Source organism: Haemaphysalis longicornis, unplaced genomic scaffold (assembly GCF_048455015.1).
Source record: "Haemaphysalis longicornis isolate Haplotype H1 unplaced genomic scaffold, Haemaphysalis longicornis Haplotype H1 scaffold_11, whole genome shotgun sequence".
NCBI lineage: Eukaryota > Metazoa > Arthropoda > Arachnida > Ixodida > Ixodidae > Haemaphysalis > Haemaphysalis longicornis.
The window spans coordinates 53,753,824-53,773,087 of NW_027526214.1; the positions used below are offsets into that span (position 1 = coordinate 53,753,824).

General features: G+C 54.9%; 1 protein-coding gene across 1 annotated transcript in view; it reads left to right on the top strand.

Annotated features, from left to right (window-relative positions):
• Positions 1-19,264, top strand: part of LOC144160643 (band 7 protein AGAP004871-like) — a 121,879-nt gene that overhangs the window by 43,013 nt on the left and 59,602 nt on the right. The window contains exons 5-6 of the mRNA XM_077691872.1: positions 6,949-7,152; positions 15,794-15,849. Of these exons, the coding sequence (XP_077547998.1) occupies positions 6,949-7,152; positions 15,794-15,849 (260 nt within the window). The remainder of the gene's footprint in view (positions 1-6,948; positions 7,153-15,793; positions 15,850-19,264) is intronic.

Below are 19,264 nucleotides of genomic sequence, written 5' to 3' on the forward strand. Positions count from 1 at the left end.
ATGCTAGAATGTACGTATTTTTCTGCTACAATGGGGAAATTTATTTCTATTTATTGTTCACCCTTGATGCGCCAGTACTTCAGCCCTTTTGAATTACTTTCTTTTTCCTGAGCGCAGTGATCATTTACGGCACGTCTACTGTACCTCCATAGTTCTTGGCTCTAATTTTTTTTCATGCAGAGTGTAAAGTGCACAGGGCATAGAGTTTGCATGGTTTTTATACTCTTGTACTAAATTAGCCCGTCCTTATATCGTGTGGTTCTTCCTCAAGGCAAACACTCGGATTCATCTGTAATGAGGGGCTGCGTCTGCACCAACCTGTCGCATTTAAAATACACTCTTGCCTTTTCGTTTATCACAGAGGTAAAGCCATTAGGCATCGCCTCTGTGCGAACCGAGCACGACACGAGGACAGAATGTCAACAGGCGGAAAGAATCGATGATCGAAGGGAATCGCATGTTTCATGGCAGCGGAATTTTATAAGACACCACACCCGACCTCACGTTCGTCAAGAACGACGAACCGGTCACCATCACCTGGAGAAACACCGGAGAAGACCTGGGAAGCGACCACACGATCGTCGAAATCATCGTGCCCACGTCGGGAGAACAAGCAAGCAGTACAAGAAAATACACCTGGGTCGACTGGACCGAGTTCAGGAAGCTCAGGGATCGAGAAGAAGCCGAGACAGACGAGATCACGGACATCGACACGTGGACTCAAAAGATCGCCCGAAACGTGCGCGACTCGACGTGAGAAATCGAGACCGATGTAGATACAGACAGGATGGACAGCCGACTTGCCCACTTCATCGAGGCAAAGAAATCCATACAAAGCAGATGGAAAAAGCAGAGGCTTAACAGAAGGCTCCGCAAAAAAGTGGCCGAGCTCAACCGCACGATCAAAGAGCACTGTCGCACGCTCTGCAGCCAGCAGTGAAACGAGCTATGGAATGCGGCTGACGGCCAGCTACACAACGGCAAGACATGGAATTTACTCAAACAGCTACTTGACGAATCCAAAACCAAGTCCCACCAAAGAGACCGCCTCGCCAAACTTCTGCATCGAGAGACTGCGGAGACAGGAGCTGCCACTCTGCGAAAGAAGCTCCAAGACAAATACGTCCCGACGACGCCATCGGTCGACCACGGTCCATACCGCGGCCGACCCAACGTGCGTCTGGACAGGGATATAGAAATTCAAGAGGTACGCACTGCCCTTCACGACCTGAACAGCCGTTCGGTACCTGGGCCGGACCTCATCACAAACAAGGCCCTAAAAAATCTCGACGACCGCTCGATCGAGAACCTCACGGCGTATTACAACAAATGCTGGAGGAGCGGTACCCTGCCGAAGCAGTGGAAAAGGGCCAAAACAATTCTCATCCCAAAACCCGGGAAGCCACTGAGCACGGACAACCTCCACCCGATTTCGCTCACGTCCTGCTTGGGCAAGGTCCTGGAACACGCCCAACTCAACCGATGGCAAGAGTTTCTCGAAAACGAAGACCTCTATCCCGAGACGATCATCGGCTTCCGCCAACACCTGAGCACGCAGGACGCCATCATCCAAATCAAACATCAAGTCATCGACGGCGAAACCAGGGACACCAAAGCCGTCCTCGGGCTTGACCTGCCGAGGGTCTTCGATAAAGTCACGCACTCGGCCATCCTTTCGCAGGTATCCAATGTAAACTTAGGTGAAAGGTCGTACGAATATAAGGTCTTCCTCAGTGGTAGAACGGCAGAGCTCAGAGCTGGCGACCTGAAGATGGATGAGAAGACATTGGGTAGTCAGGGAACCCCCCAAGGCTCCGTCATCTCACCCATGCTCTTAAACTTCGTTATGAGACAAGTTGCCAAAACACTATGCCAGCTCGAAGGACTGAACCACACGATATACGCGGACGACATCACGCTTTGGGTGGGCGGGGGCAGCGATGGCCACATAGAATCCACACTGCAGACGGCTGTCGACGCGTTCGAAGAAAGCTTGGAAGGCACGGGACTGCGTTGGTCTCCCACCAAGTTCGAGCTCCTGATCTACCGACCGAACAAAACGCACAGAATCAAGCAGCAAAGGGAGCACGAAAAGATCAAGATCCGAACCAGGGACGGCCACACAATACCGACGGTCAGCAAAATCCGAGTTCTAGAGATGACGATCGAAGCGCTCGGTAGGAATGCAGGCACCGTCACCCGGATCACGGGAAAGGCGGCGAACGCAACAAGACTGCTCAAGCGCGTTACTAACAAGAAGGGAGGCATGAAGGAGGCCAACCTCACCAGACTCGTACAATCCTTCGTACTTTGCCACATAGCGTGTTGCAAATGAAGAAGAGGGGAAATCGGGCAGGGGCACGCCGTACATTATCATCATCGGTGGTAGTGGTTCGATGACAGCGAATAAAGAAACACGTATCGGTCCGTCTAGGGCTCTGGGCCGTGACTCGCGGTAGGTTCCGCGACATCTTTGGTGCCGATCAACCCGGGAAATCGCCCTTCGGAGCATCTCCGCATGGCTTCGTCGATCGACCGCCTTCGAAAGACTCGTGGCGTTGTCAGGAGCGGCGTCACGCGATCTCTCAACCAGCTGAACGACCTGCTGCAGCAGCCCTATCCCGAAGCGGCGACCCTTAGCTCCCACGTCGACTACATCGTGCAGCAAGACGCTGAGCTCACAGCGCTCAACGAGAAGATAGCCGAGGCAACGGATGATGACGCGCTGGAGCAAGAGCTCGAGGGAGCGGCAGAGTACAACCGCAGGGTTTCGTACGCCGTCTCTCGGGCACGGTTTCTTCTCAGAAATGCCCAGCCGAACGCTCCCGTAGCCAGCGAAAGCGGGACTGCAGCTGCTTCAGCCGATGATCTGACGGATACGTCATCACGCATCGTGCCTGCGTCACGGCATCGGACAGTCGCCCTTCCGAAACTTCAGTTTCCAGCGTTTTCGGGAATTCTGCACGAGTGGCAACCCTTTTGGGATCACTACAGCGTGACCATTCATGACAACGTCGAGCTGACAAAAATCGAGAAATTCAAGTACCTGCTGACGTACTTGATCGGTGATGCCAGGCGAGCCATCGAGGGCATCCGACTCTCGGAAGCAAACTACGACGTTGCGGTGAGCGCCCTCGTTCAACGCTTTGGCCGTCCAGAGTTGCTCATTAACGAGCATATCGATCAACTGCTGGCATTCACACCGATACGTAGCTCGACGAATATCGACAGGCTCCGCGAGTTGTACGACAAGGTACATTTCCGCGTCAGCGCCCTGGAAGCCCTGGGAGTTCCGCAAGAGCAGTATGACGTGGTTCTCAACCGCGTGCTCCTGCGGTGCCTGCCCGATGACATAACCTTGATGTACCGGCAGAGGGCTAAGGAATTGGGCCAAGGGTCGACTGCTGGATCCGCGACGGAATCTGCAATAAGTCAAGGACAAGGTTGCCAGGTGAAGCGACTACTGGAGTTCTTGAGGATCCAAATTGAGATTCGCGAGGAAGGGAAGCAAGGGCAGCCTCTATCAACCGCAGCTCGTCGGTCCGTCCAGAACGCCGACTTGAACCCCCCAGGACAATCGGAGACACCCGTTCCCTCAGCACTGGCATTGACCGCGGAGACCGAGTCCCCAGCCACACCGGCGTGTCCCTTGTGCGACAGCCGCGGTCACAAGGTGGCAGACTGCCGGGTCAGCCAGTCGGCGGCCGAGAAGAGGGCACGATTGCGCAACGCTCGCTGCTGCTTCCGGTGCGGCAGACGCAACCATGTGGCTCGTCAATGCAGAGCGTCGCGCAACCTAACCTGCAGTACCTGCAACGGGCGTCACCTCACCGTGCTGTGTGACGTGCTCCGGCCGTCTGACCACACCACGCCCAGACGAACGCCGCAGGTACAGGCTGGACAAGGTGCACCCCCAACTGTGGTGACGGCTTCGAGCGGGCACTCCGGAGCAACGTCAGTTCTGCGGCCGACGGCTCGAGCTTGGGCAGAGGGTGCTCGACGACGTTTGGTGCGAGTACTTCTGGATACCGGAAGCCAGCGGACGTTCATTCGTCAGGATCTGTCTAAGGCCCTTAAATGCACTGTTCTCGACACAGAAGAGCTAGCGTTGGTAACGTTCGGCAGGACAAGGGCTCACCAGATATTACGCTGCCGACGAGTAGAGGTGACGCTGCGTGGACAAGCTCGTGGAGATCGGGTCACTTTGGAAGCCTTGGAGGTCCCTAAGATTTGCTCGGTCACCAGTCCGCAACTCGATAGCGCGACAGTCAATATCCTCAGTGAAAAGCGGTACGACGTTGCCGACGTCTGCCAGCCGAATACATGGAAAGAGCATGAAATCGGCATACTGGTTGGATCGGATGCCTACTGGAAAGTGGCCACAGGCAAAATAGACCGAATCAATGCAGATCTCACAGCTGCAGAAACGGCTCTAGGTTGGACAATTCAAGGAGCACTCAGATCTACGGCTTGTAGACTTACTAGCGCCATGATCCTCTCGGGTGGCACACGACGGCGTTTAAAATTTGACGCACGTGCTGTGTGGCGACGGCGGAACTGCTGTTCCAGTTCATGGCATGAACCCGAGTCGCCTAATACGTACCCTTGCACTTGTAAAGGATTCAGCACCAAATGCAAAGTAATTGAAGACGTGATGATGGATAAAGGGGCGGAAGGAACGGATAGCTCTAGCGAGCAAACACCGAAGGAAGAACCTGCCCAGAAGATGCCCACTTATCAATCCACACGAGGACTCAAGAAAAATCGACCCCCCGAAATGGCCCCGAAGGAATACGCACCTAAGGATCCGACGTCGAACCCGAGCGCGTTATCGAAAGAGGGCACCGTAAAGGCATGCTCGAGACGGGTCAGTTCTGGAAGTCCAGCAAAGGGGGAGACGAAGACAAACCGAACGCCCAATGCGTGTTCAGCTAACCGTAAACATACGCATGTGGAGAAACACCAGAAACTTAGCTTGGGCAGCAGCAGCGAAGAAACCAACAGGCAGAGCGTAGAGCGCATCAGCCATTTCTCAAAGCAAACCGAGGCCAAACAGTGTGCACCGCCATTTGTGTCTGCGGAGCCGGAACGTCAGGTTTCGGGTGGCTGCAGGAAACCTCATACGCTGGCCTGTAACCGGAAGGTTTTCACGCTATCGACTCCATCCCCAAGCGAAGGAAGTCACACGTCGAATACCGACGATGGAGTTGGACGCCATCGCGATCGTGATCCTGCAGCGACAAGGCTCTTCAATTGCAATGGGGACTTCGCCAAGTGTCACTGCCATAGTTTCATGTGCAATGTTCCTGTGTAATAACTGTACGTTTTTGAACTCGCCGAGTGACCGCCTTGGGCCCGCGGGAAGATGTTGCAAATGAAGAAGAGGGGAAAGCGGGCAGGGGCACGCCGTACATTATCATCATCGGTGGTAGTGGTTCGATGACAGCGAATAAAGAAACACGTATCGCTCCGTCTAGGGCTCTGGGCCGTGACTCGCGGTAGGTTCCGCGACATAGCGTACGTGGCAGCCTTGCACAAGTGGATGAAAAGCGAAAAGAACAAGCTAGACATCCTAATCCGGAGGGCCTACAAGACAGCCCTCGGCCTACCCGAAACTACCAACACGAAGCGTCTCCTCCAGCTGGGCATACACAACACGCTCGACGAGATTGCCGAAGCGCAAAGAACCGCTCAGTTGGAACGACTGTCGTCGACCAAGGCCGGCAGAAAGATCCTGTGCAAACTAGGCATCAGTTATCACGAACAACAGGGACCAAAACACCCCGTTCCCGACCACGTACGGTGGAACGCACGGGTAAACCCCTTGCCGAGGAACATGCACCCGGGCTTTAATGAAGGCAGAAGACGCGCTAGAGCCAAAACACTAACGCACCTGCACGCGAAAGACCCTGGCGTCAGATACGTGGACGCAGCCGAATATGCTGGCCGCAACGGCTTCGCGATTGCCGTGGTCGACTGCGAAGGCAACTTGCGGGCATCCGCCAGCACGTCAAGCAAGCAAGTCGAGGAAGCAGAAGAAATAGCCACCGTAGACCAAGAATGCCACACGATCCTCAGCGATTCCAGACAGGCGGTGAGGAACTACGCGAAAGGAAGAATTGCCCCAACGGCGGCAGGCATACTGATCCGACAGGCAGACCGCGACAAGAGGATTCGTATCAAGTGGTTCCCGGCGCACGCAGGCGCAGCGTCGGAGAATTATGCCAACCACAACGAAACGGCACACGCCCGAGCGTGAGGACTAACCGACCGCGCCCAGCGCAACGGCCGCCCGCTGTGGTTCAGCGCCAAAGACCGAATGACCAGCTACAACGAGTTGACCAAGGCCTTTCGGCTGGCCCATGGACTTCTCCCGCCGCCCTGCAAAGGGCTGAGCAGGTCACAGGCCGTGCTGTTCAGGCAGTTACAAACGAGGACGCTTCCGAGCCCGGCGCTACTGCACCGGATGTACCCGGAATCACACCCCGACGACAAGTGCAGAGCGTACCGCAGGGAGACGGCCACATTCGAGCACATGCTCTGGGACTGTTCCAAACATCCAAGCGAAGCTAACTCAGGACGAATACCGCCGCAGCTTGAGGAAGCAATGTGGAGTGACCACCAAGAAACGCAACTCCAGGCCGTCCAGCAGGTCATCGAGGCGCTGGCTAGGCAGGAACCTCGCGAGCCGGCAACGGCGAACGAGGATCCTCGCAGAGCACCCGCCAAGACGACGACGTAAGCCACGTCCAAAGTGCGCGCGCGCTTTACTGCAGGCACAATAAACGTTTCTCCAATCCAATCCAATATAAGACAGACGTGCCAATGTTACAACCAAAAAGAAGGTGCAAATCCTCGTCCACCCCGGGCGCAAAAATAAGTGCTACTTTTCTCCTTAGCGCTTTCTATTCAACAACGCGATGACCAGCAAAGGCGGGTGACGTGCAGGTGCTGACAAAGGACTCCGTGACCGTGTCGGTGGACGCAGTGGTGTACTACAGAGTGTCCAATCCGGTGCTGTCTGTGGCCAACGTGGCGAAGGCCCACTACAGCTCCCAGCTGCTCGCCCAGACCACGCTTCGCAACATTCTGGGCACCCGGACCTTGCACGAGATTCTCGCCGACAGGGAGCGCATGTCCAGCGCCATGCAGGTAAGCATGCATGCATGCATGTGGCGGTGTCGGTACACGTACGCTGCGCGGGGCGTTTCGAGGATAGCTGATTAGAACTGACTTTTCACTGTTCTGCACTTACCGCGCCAAGTGCTTATTGAAAAGGGCCCACGGCCGGAGGTAATCAGCAGCGCGTATAAAACACTTCTTTAAATTCAGAGCATTTCTTTAAGGCACGATGTTATGCGTCCGTAAGTCGGCGTCCGCAGCCAGCCAGCACGTGCGCCCCTCCCCCGCTCCTCCTCGCTCTCAACAACAGGTGCGGGCGCGCATGCGCGTGCTCCGGCGCTGAAAGAGGCGTTGCAGCAGCAGGTGCTACCTCCTCTCCCTCTACTGCGCGCGCTACGAATATAGACGGTATTCGTTGAAAAGTTTAGCGGTCAATTTCTTCGCTTGGTAACACTAGAAACGGCCACAGACATGGCCGATGCGCCACGGACATGGACAAGTGCCGCCATCCTGCGGAGGCCGACGTAACGAGTGACGGCGCACTCACACGGTTGCATGGAGGAGAAGAGGGGTACCTGATCTGGGGCCGTGCGCACAACCTCGCCTAGCAACAGACGCTTGGCCACAGATATGGCGGCGCACTCGCATGGTTGCCTGCATGCATTCCACGCCATTGAATACCGGCCATACTCGTTGCCCGAGCGAAGGATCCGCGGCCCGACGTTGACGTTTGGCCGCGGCTTCTCGTGCACGAAGTTCGTCGTCGGCAGCGCGCTTCAGACGCTTGCGTTCGGCGTCGGCAGCGCGCCGTCTCGCCGCCTTGTCTTCTGCCGCCGTCGATGAAGAGAATGGCACGATGTCTTGAACTGGTACTGCAATGCTGACGTTGGCTCGCGTCGCGGTACTGGTTCAAGGCGTTGCTTCCATCGCTTATGAACTTCGACGATGGCTCACTGCCCTCCCGGAGAGGGATAATAAGAAAGAAAAGAAAAGAAAGAAAAGAATAATAATAAAGATCCAACCGATTGCCCCGCAGAGAGGGTGGGGTGCAAACGATGGCAATAAATAACCCGTTACGTACTTACGTCTCTCGTCTCTCTCTCTCTCTCTCTCTCTCTCTCTCTCTCTCTCTCGTCTCGCAACCCAACTACCCAACCCCTACGACAACAACAACTACAACTACCACCGCCAACTACCACAACCTACGCCACGTGACCACCCCCAATGCTCTGCATTTACTCGTGTCCCTCGCGCGGGGGCATGCGACGGAGGTTTTTTATCTTTATGGTTTTGTGTGAAAACGTTTCATTTATTCTTGAGCGTTTTCCGGCCACACTATAGCGTTCGGTATCGCCTGTGCTACATTATTAGGCCTTTTGTTTACGTTTTAGAAATGGACAAGCAAGCCTTAGAGACGAAGTCTTGTTTCCTCTCACGAAAAAGATAGTAAAAAATACAATAAATGAGTTCGAGTGGAAAATATTAGCTAACGCATCGCAAGACTAATTAAATGTTGAAGAAATGATAGCGGCGTTTAGTCGTAAACTAGGCATGCCAGAGGTTCACTGACGAGAGTATATCAATGGTCTTATAGAAATATAAACAAACAGGTGGAACACAAACCGGCGGAGATCGGTGTACCACGAAGATTCCGCTGTGTCATACGTGTTCAAATCAACTTGCGCGCGGCTTCCACCATGGTGGCTCAGTGGCTGAAGCTTTGGAATGCTGAGCGGAAGGGTGCGGGCTCTATCCTGGCCGCGGTGGCTGCTTTTATGCAAGACGCAAAAAGTGAAAAAGCGTGTGGGTCGATATTTCTCCGCACGACATTACGGCACGCCTCATAACCCACGCGTAACTTCGGCGCATTACACTCCACAATCGAATCGCGCGGCATTTTTAATAGCGTCATTGTGCTTGGCTAGTCGTTAATTTTTTTGGAACGCGCTGCAGTCGGCACTGCGCCCAGAAATACGAAACATGAAAATAACCGTTCAACCATTACCACCTTCGTGAAGATCACACCAGCCAAGCGCACAATTCATGACACCAGCAGCACCTGGGTCTTCCTTTGGTGCTGTTCCACCAGTTTCTTCCCCGACCGGCCCTTTGGGGAACGAAACAACGAGGCCATCGTTATGTTTCGCTGCACCCCTCACGAATCGCATTCTCGCGAATCGCTTTCCCGACGTACCCCGTGGGTGAGATACGCAGGTGCTAGGGTCATCTGGTGAAAGACGAAACCCAGTGACGCAGCTGGAAAGAATGCCGGGGCAGCAGCTTCATTAAATCAGGACTAACTGCCGGAAAAGTAGGATTTAAAAATTTCGCAACTTTCTGGATGTGGCACAAAAGGGTGAATACATGGTCACTCTTCGTTTTAACCTACTAACTTAAGCAGCATGATACACATTGGGTACAGAAGCGGCCCAAAATGCGATGGTCTGCGCCCGTAGACTGCCGATCTCTCTAGCTCGCGTGACAATACGCGGCCAGCTGTCTGTTTTTGCGATTTGGTTTGCCCCTGGAGGCATAGCTTTAAACAGCAGAGGGAAGCGGCAAGGATCACAAATACGGAGATTGTGCGGCGTAAGGAGCAGAAAGGGCTTACAACTATAGGGAGGTATCCATCGCGAAAGCCGGACGTTATGTAGGGAATGCCCGTCCAGCGAAAGTCAGCCAAAAGTCGCCGCCAATTTCCGGCCACGCTTTGGGGCTCGCGTACCAGGCCCGCTCGGGCCATGCGAGCAGGACGTGACTTACACCTTAACAGACCTGCCACTGTGCGAATTACACTGCGTCCGCTGAATTCACGCTGCGGAAACAGGGGGCCGCGTGCATTGTGACAATCTCGGCCTCGGCAATTGGCGTGATACGAGCGCTGCGTAGTGTCAATGAGAACAAGACAAGAGAGAGAGAGAGAGAGAGAGAGAGAGAGAGAGAGAGAGAGAGAGAGAGAGAGAGAGAGAGAGAGAGAGAGAGAGAGAGAGAGAGAGAGAACAAATTTATAGAATCGCCAGAGCGCTTCCGGACGACCCTCTCACGAGGGGTTCATCCTAGCCGTGAAGCGGCCTGGACGTCGTCCGGGCTCGACCCTAGGGCCTGCGCCCTTGCTTCCCCTCTTGGGTTGGAGAGAGCCACCGCTCCCCCTCCCCTCTGCGGGGTCGCTCGGTCGCTGCAAACCTAAGGCCGCCGAGACCTGCTGGACGGCCTGGAGTTGCACGTCGTAGTCATAAGTCCACTTCGCCGCCTCTAACGGTGGTGGAAGCGTCGTTTCTTCTGCTGCCTTCATAGCGGTGATTCTACACTCCCACATGAGATGGGTCAGCGTGGCCCGCTCACACTCACAGAGCATATAAACATCACTGTCGTACACCAATGGGCATATGTACTTCGCGAGCACCGGGGTAATCATGGAGTCCGTCTGTAATTGTGTGTATAATACGGCCTCCTCCCGAGTCAACCTCGGGTGCGGAGGCGGCATCGTCGAGGGTGTTGTGCACCCCCAACGCCGCGAGCTTGTCCGTGTTCGTACTTCTGATGAGGCCGAGACCCGTCTTGCACGCCTTACGTATGGTCTTCTCAATCTTTGCTTTCTCGCACGCCCTCCAGTTGTGAAACGCGGCGACGCGACGTGGCTTATGATGAAGGACTGGACAAACCTCATCAGGTTCTCCTCCTTCATGCCTCCCCTTCTTCTGCTGGAGACTCGGCGGACAAAAGCGAATGGCCGCATCGGCTTTCGTGGTCAGTTTGGTTACCGCGGCGCCGTTGACCCTCGTTCGTTCGAGAAGCATGCCCAGCACCCTGCTTTGGTCGACCTCCGGGATGACCTGTCCGTTTGCCGTGTGTGAGACGATGCTTAACTGGTCGTCTCTTTCGCGTTTCCAAACGCACTTCGGTGGGAGTATCAGCAACTCCGACTTGGCCCGAGAGCAGACGAGGCCCGATCCGTCGAGCTGTTCTTCGATTGCTTCTATAGCTTCTTGCAAAGTTGTCTCGATGTGTTCGTCGCTGCCTCCAGGGACCCACAGCGTGACGTCGTCGGTGTAGATGGTGTGGCGGACGGCCGCCACCCTTTACAACCCATTGGCCACGCCGATCATCCCCAGGCTGATCAGCAGCGGGGAAATGACCCAGCGCTGTGTCGCGCCGACGCTGCCGAGCTTCTTTTCGGGCAGCTGTAGGTTTCCCGCGCAGGTATTGGTCGTTCTGTTCATCAAGAAGTCCCTGACGTAGTCGTACGTCCATCGTCCCATGTTTAGTGTAGAGACATGTCCTAGGATGGCCGAGTGTCGGACCTTGTTGAAGGCGCTCTGCAGGTCCAGGCCAAGCACCGCTCTGTTGTCTCTGGTCGTCATGTCGTCGTCGAGGATGTCGTGTTTTAGCAGGATCATGGAGTCCTGCGTGCTCAGCTTTTTTCTGAATCCTACGACGGAGTTGGGGTAGAGTTCTGCGTCTTCTAGGTAGCGTTGCCACCGGTTCATGAGGACGTGCTCCAGCACCTTCCACACGCACGACGTGAGCGAGTTCGCTATGCTCGGGGGCCTGCCGAGTTTTGGAATTAGGATCGTCTTGGCCGTCTTCCACTGCTTTGGGAGGTGGCCTACGCGCCAGCACTTGTGGAAGTAGCGCGTCAGCGCCTCCACTGCCGCGTCGTTTAAGTTCCTGAGCGCCTTGCTGGTGACCCTGTTGGGTCCCGCCGCCGACCTTCTGTTGAAGTTCCTCAGCGCGTCGCGCACTTCCCAGGGTTCTATGTCCTTGTCTAGCTCCGCGTTCTCCTCTCCGAGGTAACCCGGGTGGTCCTCGGTGGGGGTGGTCGGGAGGTACTTGGCATCCAGTTTTTTCTTCACCTCGTCCTCGCCTAGTTCCTTGACGGCCCTGTGGAGCGTACGTGTAAGGTTGTTGTGTTGGGTATTCCCGGTCTTGGCCTTGGTCTCGTCCAGGAGGTGTCGTAGCATGTTCCACGTCTTGCCCGTGTGCATCATGCTGTTCGCCTCGTTGCATGCCTGGTTGCTGCAGGGTGCTGGGCGCACAGCACCCTGCAGTGCTTTTCGATCTGTTTGTTGAGTTCGGCGATGCGTTTTCTCAGCCTACGGTTGGTGCGTCGTTTAAACCAGCGGCATTCAGTGATCTCCTGGCTTCCAGAAGGTGCGCCGAGTGGCTGTCCATCTTGTCGATGTCCTCGTACGTTTCTATTTCTTGAGTAGCGTCGTCCAACGTCTTCATGACAGCGGTGGTCCACTCTTCTGTCTTCTATGTCGTCATGCGTTTCGGGTAGCACCCTACGAAACGCGTCCCAGTCCGTGAGCTTGTCCGTTTTCTTGCCGTAGTTGTTTCGGTCGGCGAGCGGGATTCAGACCTCAACTATCTTGTTGTCGCTACCAAGGTCTGCTCCCGTGTTGCGCCATTACGCTTCGCGCGAGCACGCCGTCCCCATCTTGACATACGTCAGGTCCGGGATGGTATCCCTCGCCACCGATGTACCGGTCCTTGTGGGTAGTGACGGGTCCGTCACCAGGTTGAAGCCCGCGCCTATGGCGTTCTGTAATAGTTCTATTCCCTTAACCGTCGTTCTGGCGGGTCCCCAAGCCTGGTTCGGGGCGTTGAAGTCACCGCATACCACTACCGTGTTCCTGCCGGCCAGCCGGGCCGCCTTGTACATGAGGGCCTAGAAGCGCTGCTGGTGGTGGAGCGGGTGCACCACCACGAATGCGCTTTCCTTCTTCCTTTTACCCGTAACGAGGTCGACCATGCAGTGATCCGCCGTGCTGTTGGTCAGGAGCGTGTGCTCGACGAAGGCTATCCCCCTCCGAACCAGAATGCATGTACCTCTGTGTCTGCGCCGTTTGCCGTTGAGCACCACGCTGTGTCCCGTAGTGGGTTCTGTGTGGGTACGGTACCCCTGTTATCTCGGCGGGGGACCTTCGCAGTGGGTTTCTTGCAGTAGTATTGCGTGGGGCTTGCGCTTGGGCTGCGTTATGTGTTGTAGCACCGCTTTTCGTCGTGAGAACCCGTTACCGTTCCAGTGCCATGCCAGGAGGTCATTTATTGGCACTGGGGCTGCGGCTGTGGCTGCAGCAGTTGCTGTGCTACGGCGGGTTGTCCCCTCCACAGTTGCTGCAGTATGGCAATGATCTGGTTCTCCAGTCCCTGTATCTGCGCATGAATTTGTGCTTGTAGTTGCGTGAACGCGTCCTGTCTGGTCCCTGCACTGCCTGCTCGAGGGCCGTGAGGCGCTCGTTCATTTCGTGAGTCGTTTGCCCGAGGGCCGTGAGTCACTCGTTGGCGATCTTTGCATTGGCTTCTAGGCAACCCAAACGCTCGTCTTGCTTGTCGAGTCTTGCGTTGATTCTGCGGTCGCTGGCACTCTCCACCACCCGTCCTTTGGGATTCGGCTGCGACGTTCGGGCCGCCCTAGGGTCATTTTCTGGCTCTGGTTCGTCTTCGGTCGTTAATTCTTGGTGTCGCTCTAGCGTCGGTTGGAGTTGCGGTTGCGGCGTTGCTGGCTCCACGGCCTGCTGCTGCTGCTGTTGGTGCATCGAGTTCAGCATGGCGAGCTTCTCATTAATCTCCTTGATGATGGTGTCTTGTTCGACGGTCTTTTGCTTGAGCTTCTCGTTTTCCGTGCGCAGAGCCGTAACGGCACCGCTTTCCTCCTGGGTCTTGGTCTTAGCTTGCTGTTGCCTCTTGGACTAGAGTCTAGTCGTGGGCGCCATCTTGACCGCGTCGGCCCACGCTACCTTCTCCCGGGGCTGGGACGGCGATCTTCTCCAACGGCTGGCGCTCCTTCCCCGCCTCGAGCTGTTGCTCCTGTCTCGCCGGCGGCTGGCGCTTCGCTGACGTGACTCTCGCATCGGTGCGAGTGGCGGGAAACTTTCAGGTTCTAGTACCCGTTCCTGTTGCTGTTGCTGCAGGGTCTCGATCTTGCGTTCCCACTGTATCTTGGTTGCCACAAACGGCTTCTTATATCTCTTCTTGCACTCCCGTTCGCCCGTCATGTGTTGCCCCCCGAAGAGCTTGCAGGGGGACTTGCACTCCCTCTCATGATCGGCGGCAAGGTTGGCGGCTCCGCACACGAAACGTATTGTGGTGTTAGGATTAGGCACACGTCGCTCCTGCGCCTCACTTTGCCGCACTTTTTCTGCAGACTTCGAAGTGCTTGCGGTATAAGCCGCATGGCACTAGCATGGAACCGTACTTCACGTAGTAGGGTACCTTCTGCCGCGCAAAGAGGACGATCACGGTCGTCGTGTTGCCTATCCGGTGCGCCTCCACCGCTAGCGAGTTGTACTGGTTAACTATGTTATCGTTGATTTCTTCTGGGGTGTCTTCGATCGCCACGCCGCGAATGACTACCTTGACCTTGCCTTCGGGTGCCGTGCGGTACGCGTTGATCTCGTAAGTGTACCCTCCGATGTTAAGCGCCCTGATCTTGGAGTATACGTCGGCGCGGTGCTCGTTGGGCGTGCTGACCACAATGATGTTCTGCGCCGCATTCGTGCATATGGTGTCTTCCTTAGCTTCCTCCCTCGTCACTCGGGCCGCCGCCATGACGGCCGACATTATGATCGAGGCTTCGGTTCTGGCCATGTTGAGGCCGCCGCGTGGTGGCATCGCTATCTTGATTTCCTCCCTCGGCATGGCTGCCGGCATGCGTGCTGCCTTCGGGATCGTCGCGGCCACTCGCTTCGCGAAGTTAGCCCTTTCTCGAGGCCTAGGTTGTTGGTCCGACGCGGCGCGGGGCTCGTCGAGACGCTCACCTGCCGTGGTGACAAGCCTGAGTCTCTTGCCGGCCGCCGTCCAGCCGCTCGTTTCTTCGTGTGTAATGTCGTGGCCGTGGACCTCGATGCTCCTTCTTCCTCCGTGACTGACGACAAACAGCGCAGGCGTTGCACTAGGCTCCTGTGGCGCGCACACTTCCATAGTTGCGGTTGCGCCGCCATCTTTGTCGTACTCGTCGGGTTAGACCTAGCGGCCGGGTCCGGCGCTCCCGGGGGCCGTACTGGTGTGAAACCTAGAGTTAGGCCTATCTGCACGCCCGCACCGTGCAACTTTCAGAGTCTGAAAAATTTGCGAGAATCACGTACCGCTTGAGCGAAACTGGTATGGGTCGATGCCCCGTACCTTCACAAACACTCTGGTACCAATTGTACAGCGGTAAGTAATGATTGCGCCGCATTAATTGTGAAAATTACGGGAGCCGTGGTGAGGCACGTCCGCTCACTCCGGCGACCGCAGCGGCACCCGTCACTGAGAACAAAAAAGGTGTTACAATATGCACTGTTACTTAAAACAGTAGGGTGGGCATGGTGTTTGCTTGGCTTGCGGTCTTGGTGATTTTCGAACACATCCCACAGAAACACTTGCGCAAACAGCTCCAGTAAGTTAAGTTATAATCAGTGAACGATGGCTTAAAACTAAACACACCTGTTGCTCCTGGTTGTTGACGTCTGGTGTTTCTTAGTGCTGAATGCTGATAACATAAAATAGGTGCAAATCTACAGCAGGAGGACGAACGCAGACAAGCAGTGGATCTTCTGTCGGGCTGCTTACAAGATGAGTGGAAATTGTTACAAATTTCCGTTTTATCGATTGTAAATATGTACTCAGCGCACTTGTGGTAATGAGGCATGATCATAATCACGTTGCCCTTTTTTCTTGCCTGCAGATCTACCTGGACCAAGGCACCGATCCTTGGGGCATAAAAGTAGAGCGGGTGGAGATGTAAGCGGCCTCAATATTTCTTCTACGAATTTGGAAGCTTCTATTGACGATAGCCTGCCTCGGGCTGCCTAAAGCAAATTTTTCTGTCTGTCTGTCTGTCTGTCTGTCTGTCTGTCTGTCTGTCTGTCTGTCTGTCTGTCTCTGTCTGTCTGTCTCTGTCTGTCTGCCTGTCTGTCTGTCTGTCTGTCTGTCTGTCTGTCTGTCTGTCTGTCTGTCTGTCTGTCCGTCCGTCCGTCCGTCAGTCTGTACTTTCATTCAAACAAGTCAAAAACACTTGAACGAAAGCTTGTTCATAAATTGCACACAGGCTGTACCATTCCGAACAGCTAGAAACGGTATAATGGCTCCTGAAGATCAGCGTTACCCAGCCAGTCTTGAGGCAAAAATTAAGAACACTACAGAGGGGCAGCATTTTCATAACTTAAATCACGTGTGTGATTGGTTAGTACGATAACAAATTCACAGCACCCAGTGAAGGGCTGTCTGAGCGGGTCGAGGCGAACCAGCGCTGAATAAAATGTCGAATCGCGCTGCTGCAAGCATGTCTGAAACAAAACGCCCCAACGGAAGTAGCGCGAACAATGGGAGACTTACAACAAATTAACTGAACCCCTACTGCAATCTTCATAGGAGCAGTGAGAGGGAAGGAGATAAGCCTGACATATTGCAGGGGGTGTTTCGAGGCAGAGGCAGCAGAAGGCTTGTTTTTTTTTCACGCTGTTTTCACCGAAGAGCGCAAGTACGCGGCCTTTTTTTGTAGCACCGCAACGTCGTCGTCATGGTATCTCATGATATGCAATGCCATCGCATACCAACTAAAGTGCGGGTGTTAATCCCAAGGAGGTTAAAAAATTGCTTTAATCCGCGCTTTCTTTGCTGGGTCTGAACCGCAGTGAATGGAGTTTCGGCGGCGCGAATGCCTCGGAAACGCACGGTATACTCGTGGCGTGAATCGCGATGTGACGGCGCCGTGACAATGCCTATGTGGGGGGAAGACGGTAGACGCGCAGTGAGAATGAGCGAGGTGCTCTTGGATACAAGACTCTTTGTCTCCTGTTTGCAATTGGCAATGCCTGAGGATTGACCTAAGAGCTCACGCAAGAAACGCCACTGTACAGGAGGGTTGTGCCACGGCCCGTCGATCAAGGGCACCTTGCGTGCGCTTGATCGAGGGGCCGTGGTTGTGCGCTCACAAATGAAAGTTAACGCCGTGCCGTTCCGCTGCGCGACCTGGCTGCGGTGTGCTCCAGTGGGACCGTTGAAGAAGACGAGTCCGCGTTCTGTTGTGGCCCGCTGCTCGAATTTCGCTTGTGGCAGTGCGGGTCCACACACCCGATGCGCAGTGTTCGGTGCGCCTGCTGACATGGGAACACGCATGCGCACCACGTCTTCCCCTTTAATCATATCGCACAGAGGATAACTTTAGCTCCTCCACGTACACTTTTTTTCGTCGCCTTCGAGCCTTCTTATATACTCCGCCCTTTCATCATCATAAACCTATCTACACCCACTGCAGGGCAAAGCCCCCTCAATAGCTCTCCAATTATCCCGGTCCTGTGCTAACTGCAGCTGATTTATTCTCGAAAACTTCTTGATCTCATCTGCCCATCGCACTTTTTGCCACCCCCTGCCACGCTTGCTTCTCTAGGGATCCACTCTCTTACCCTTAATGTCCAACGGTTATTTTGTCCTCACATTACATGCCCTCCCCACACCCATTTCTTTTCTTAATCTCTACTAATATGTCCTTAGCACGTGTTTGTTCCCTGACCCGCTCCGCTCTATTCTTCTCCCTCAATGTTACACCTACCATATTCTGTTGCATTGCTCGCTGAGTCATCCTCAACTTACGTTGAACCCTCTCAGTGTGTCCCCACGTTTCTGCCCCGTAGGTGAGTACCGGTAAGATGCAGCTGTCATACACTTTCTTCTTCAGGGACAATGTTAGGCTGATATTCATTATCTGAGAGTGGCTTCCGAAAGCACTCCACCACATTCTTATCCTTCTAATTATCTCTCCCTCGTTGTTGGGATCCGGGGTCAGTACTTGGCCTAAGTAGATATATTCGTTTGCCACTTCTACTGCCTCGCTAACTCCTCCCGGTAGAACTCCTTCTAACTCCTCCCGTTAAAAGGTCGCAAGTGTAACAACAGCCACGCCCTTTAGTTCTAACTTCAAGGCTTCTGTTTCTGCGCTGCGTAGGCGCAGCGTATAAATACATGGTGTGCACTAGCTGGCGCAACAGAGGCTGCAATAACACGCGTCGCTAAGCCGCGGGGAACCTGCGCCCTCGCCTCAACTTCTGGGCATCAGTGTCATGGTGCCGAACGCCTACAGATAGTATTCACTAAAAAGATTAGCGGTCGATTTCTTCGCTTGGCAACACTGAAAACCGCCATGACAGTTCCCACTGTGCCTGCGCTTGCGCTTTACATCCGCGTCTCGCAGGAAAAAAAAAACACCCGCCGCGGATGCTCAGTGGCTAAGGCGTTGCGCTGCTGAGCACGATGATGATCTGATTGTGGGGTTTAACGCGCCGACGCAACGCAGGCGATGAGGCGCGCCGTAGTGGAGGGCTCCGGGTTAGTTTTGACCACCTGGGGATCTTTACCGTGGGCCGAAATCTCGTACACACGGGCGTTTTTGCTTTTCGCCTCCATCAGAAAAGCGGCCAGCGCGGCCGGGAATCGAACCAGCGACCTCGTGCCCCTGCTGAGGACGAGGTCACGGGTTGGATTCCCGGCCACGGCGGCCGCTTTTTTGCTGGAGGCGAAAAGCAAAAACGCCCGTGTGTACGAGATTTAGGCGCACGTTAAAGATCCCCAGGTGGTCAAAACTAACCCGGAGCCCTCCACTACGGCGCGCCTCATCGCCTGCGTTGCGTCGGCGCGTTAAACCCCACAATCAATCATGAAAAAAAAACAAAAAAAAAACACCAGCGTGCATCGTCTGCCGCGTTTCAACCCGGTATTCGGCGGTGGCGTCAACAGATATATTATTAATCGACCTCACTTTATGCAGTCGCACTCTACTTGGCCTCGAGCACTTCGCATCCCCGGAGAATGAAACCGCGGCTGTGAACGAAAGCGACACGGCGCGCAAGAGGCCGACGCGGCATTAGCCTGCGACCACGGATATCTCCTCAAGTGCCCTTTGATGCGTGGTTGAGTACAGAAACCAAATAATGGTTTGAAGAGATGTTTCACGCGCATACCGATTTAGATACGATAGCAGCGTAGCAGCTAGTGCACAGTTCGGAACACGGAACAGCCAGCTTTGTCATGTGCTGTGCTTTAGCGCGTACCAGCACTAGGGATCCTACATCCTTACATGCCAACATGCCGCCGGCGGCATGTAGGCTCCCTGCGTGTTTCCATCTCCAAAACGCTGTAGTAGCAAAACTTCCGGTGACGT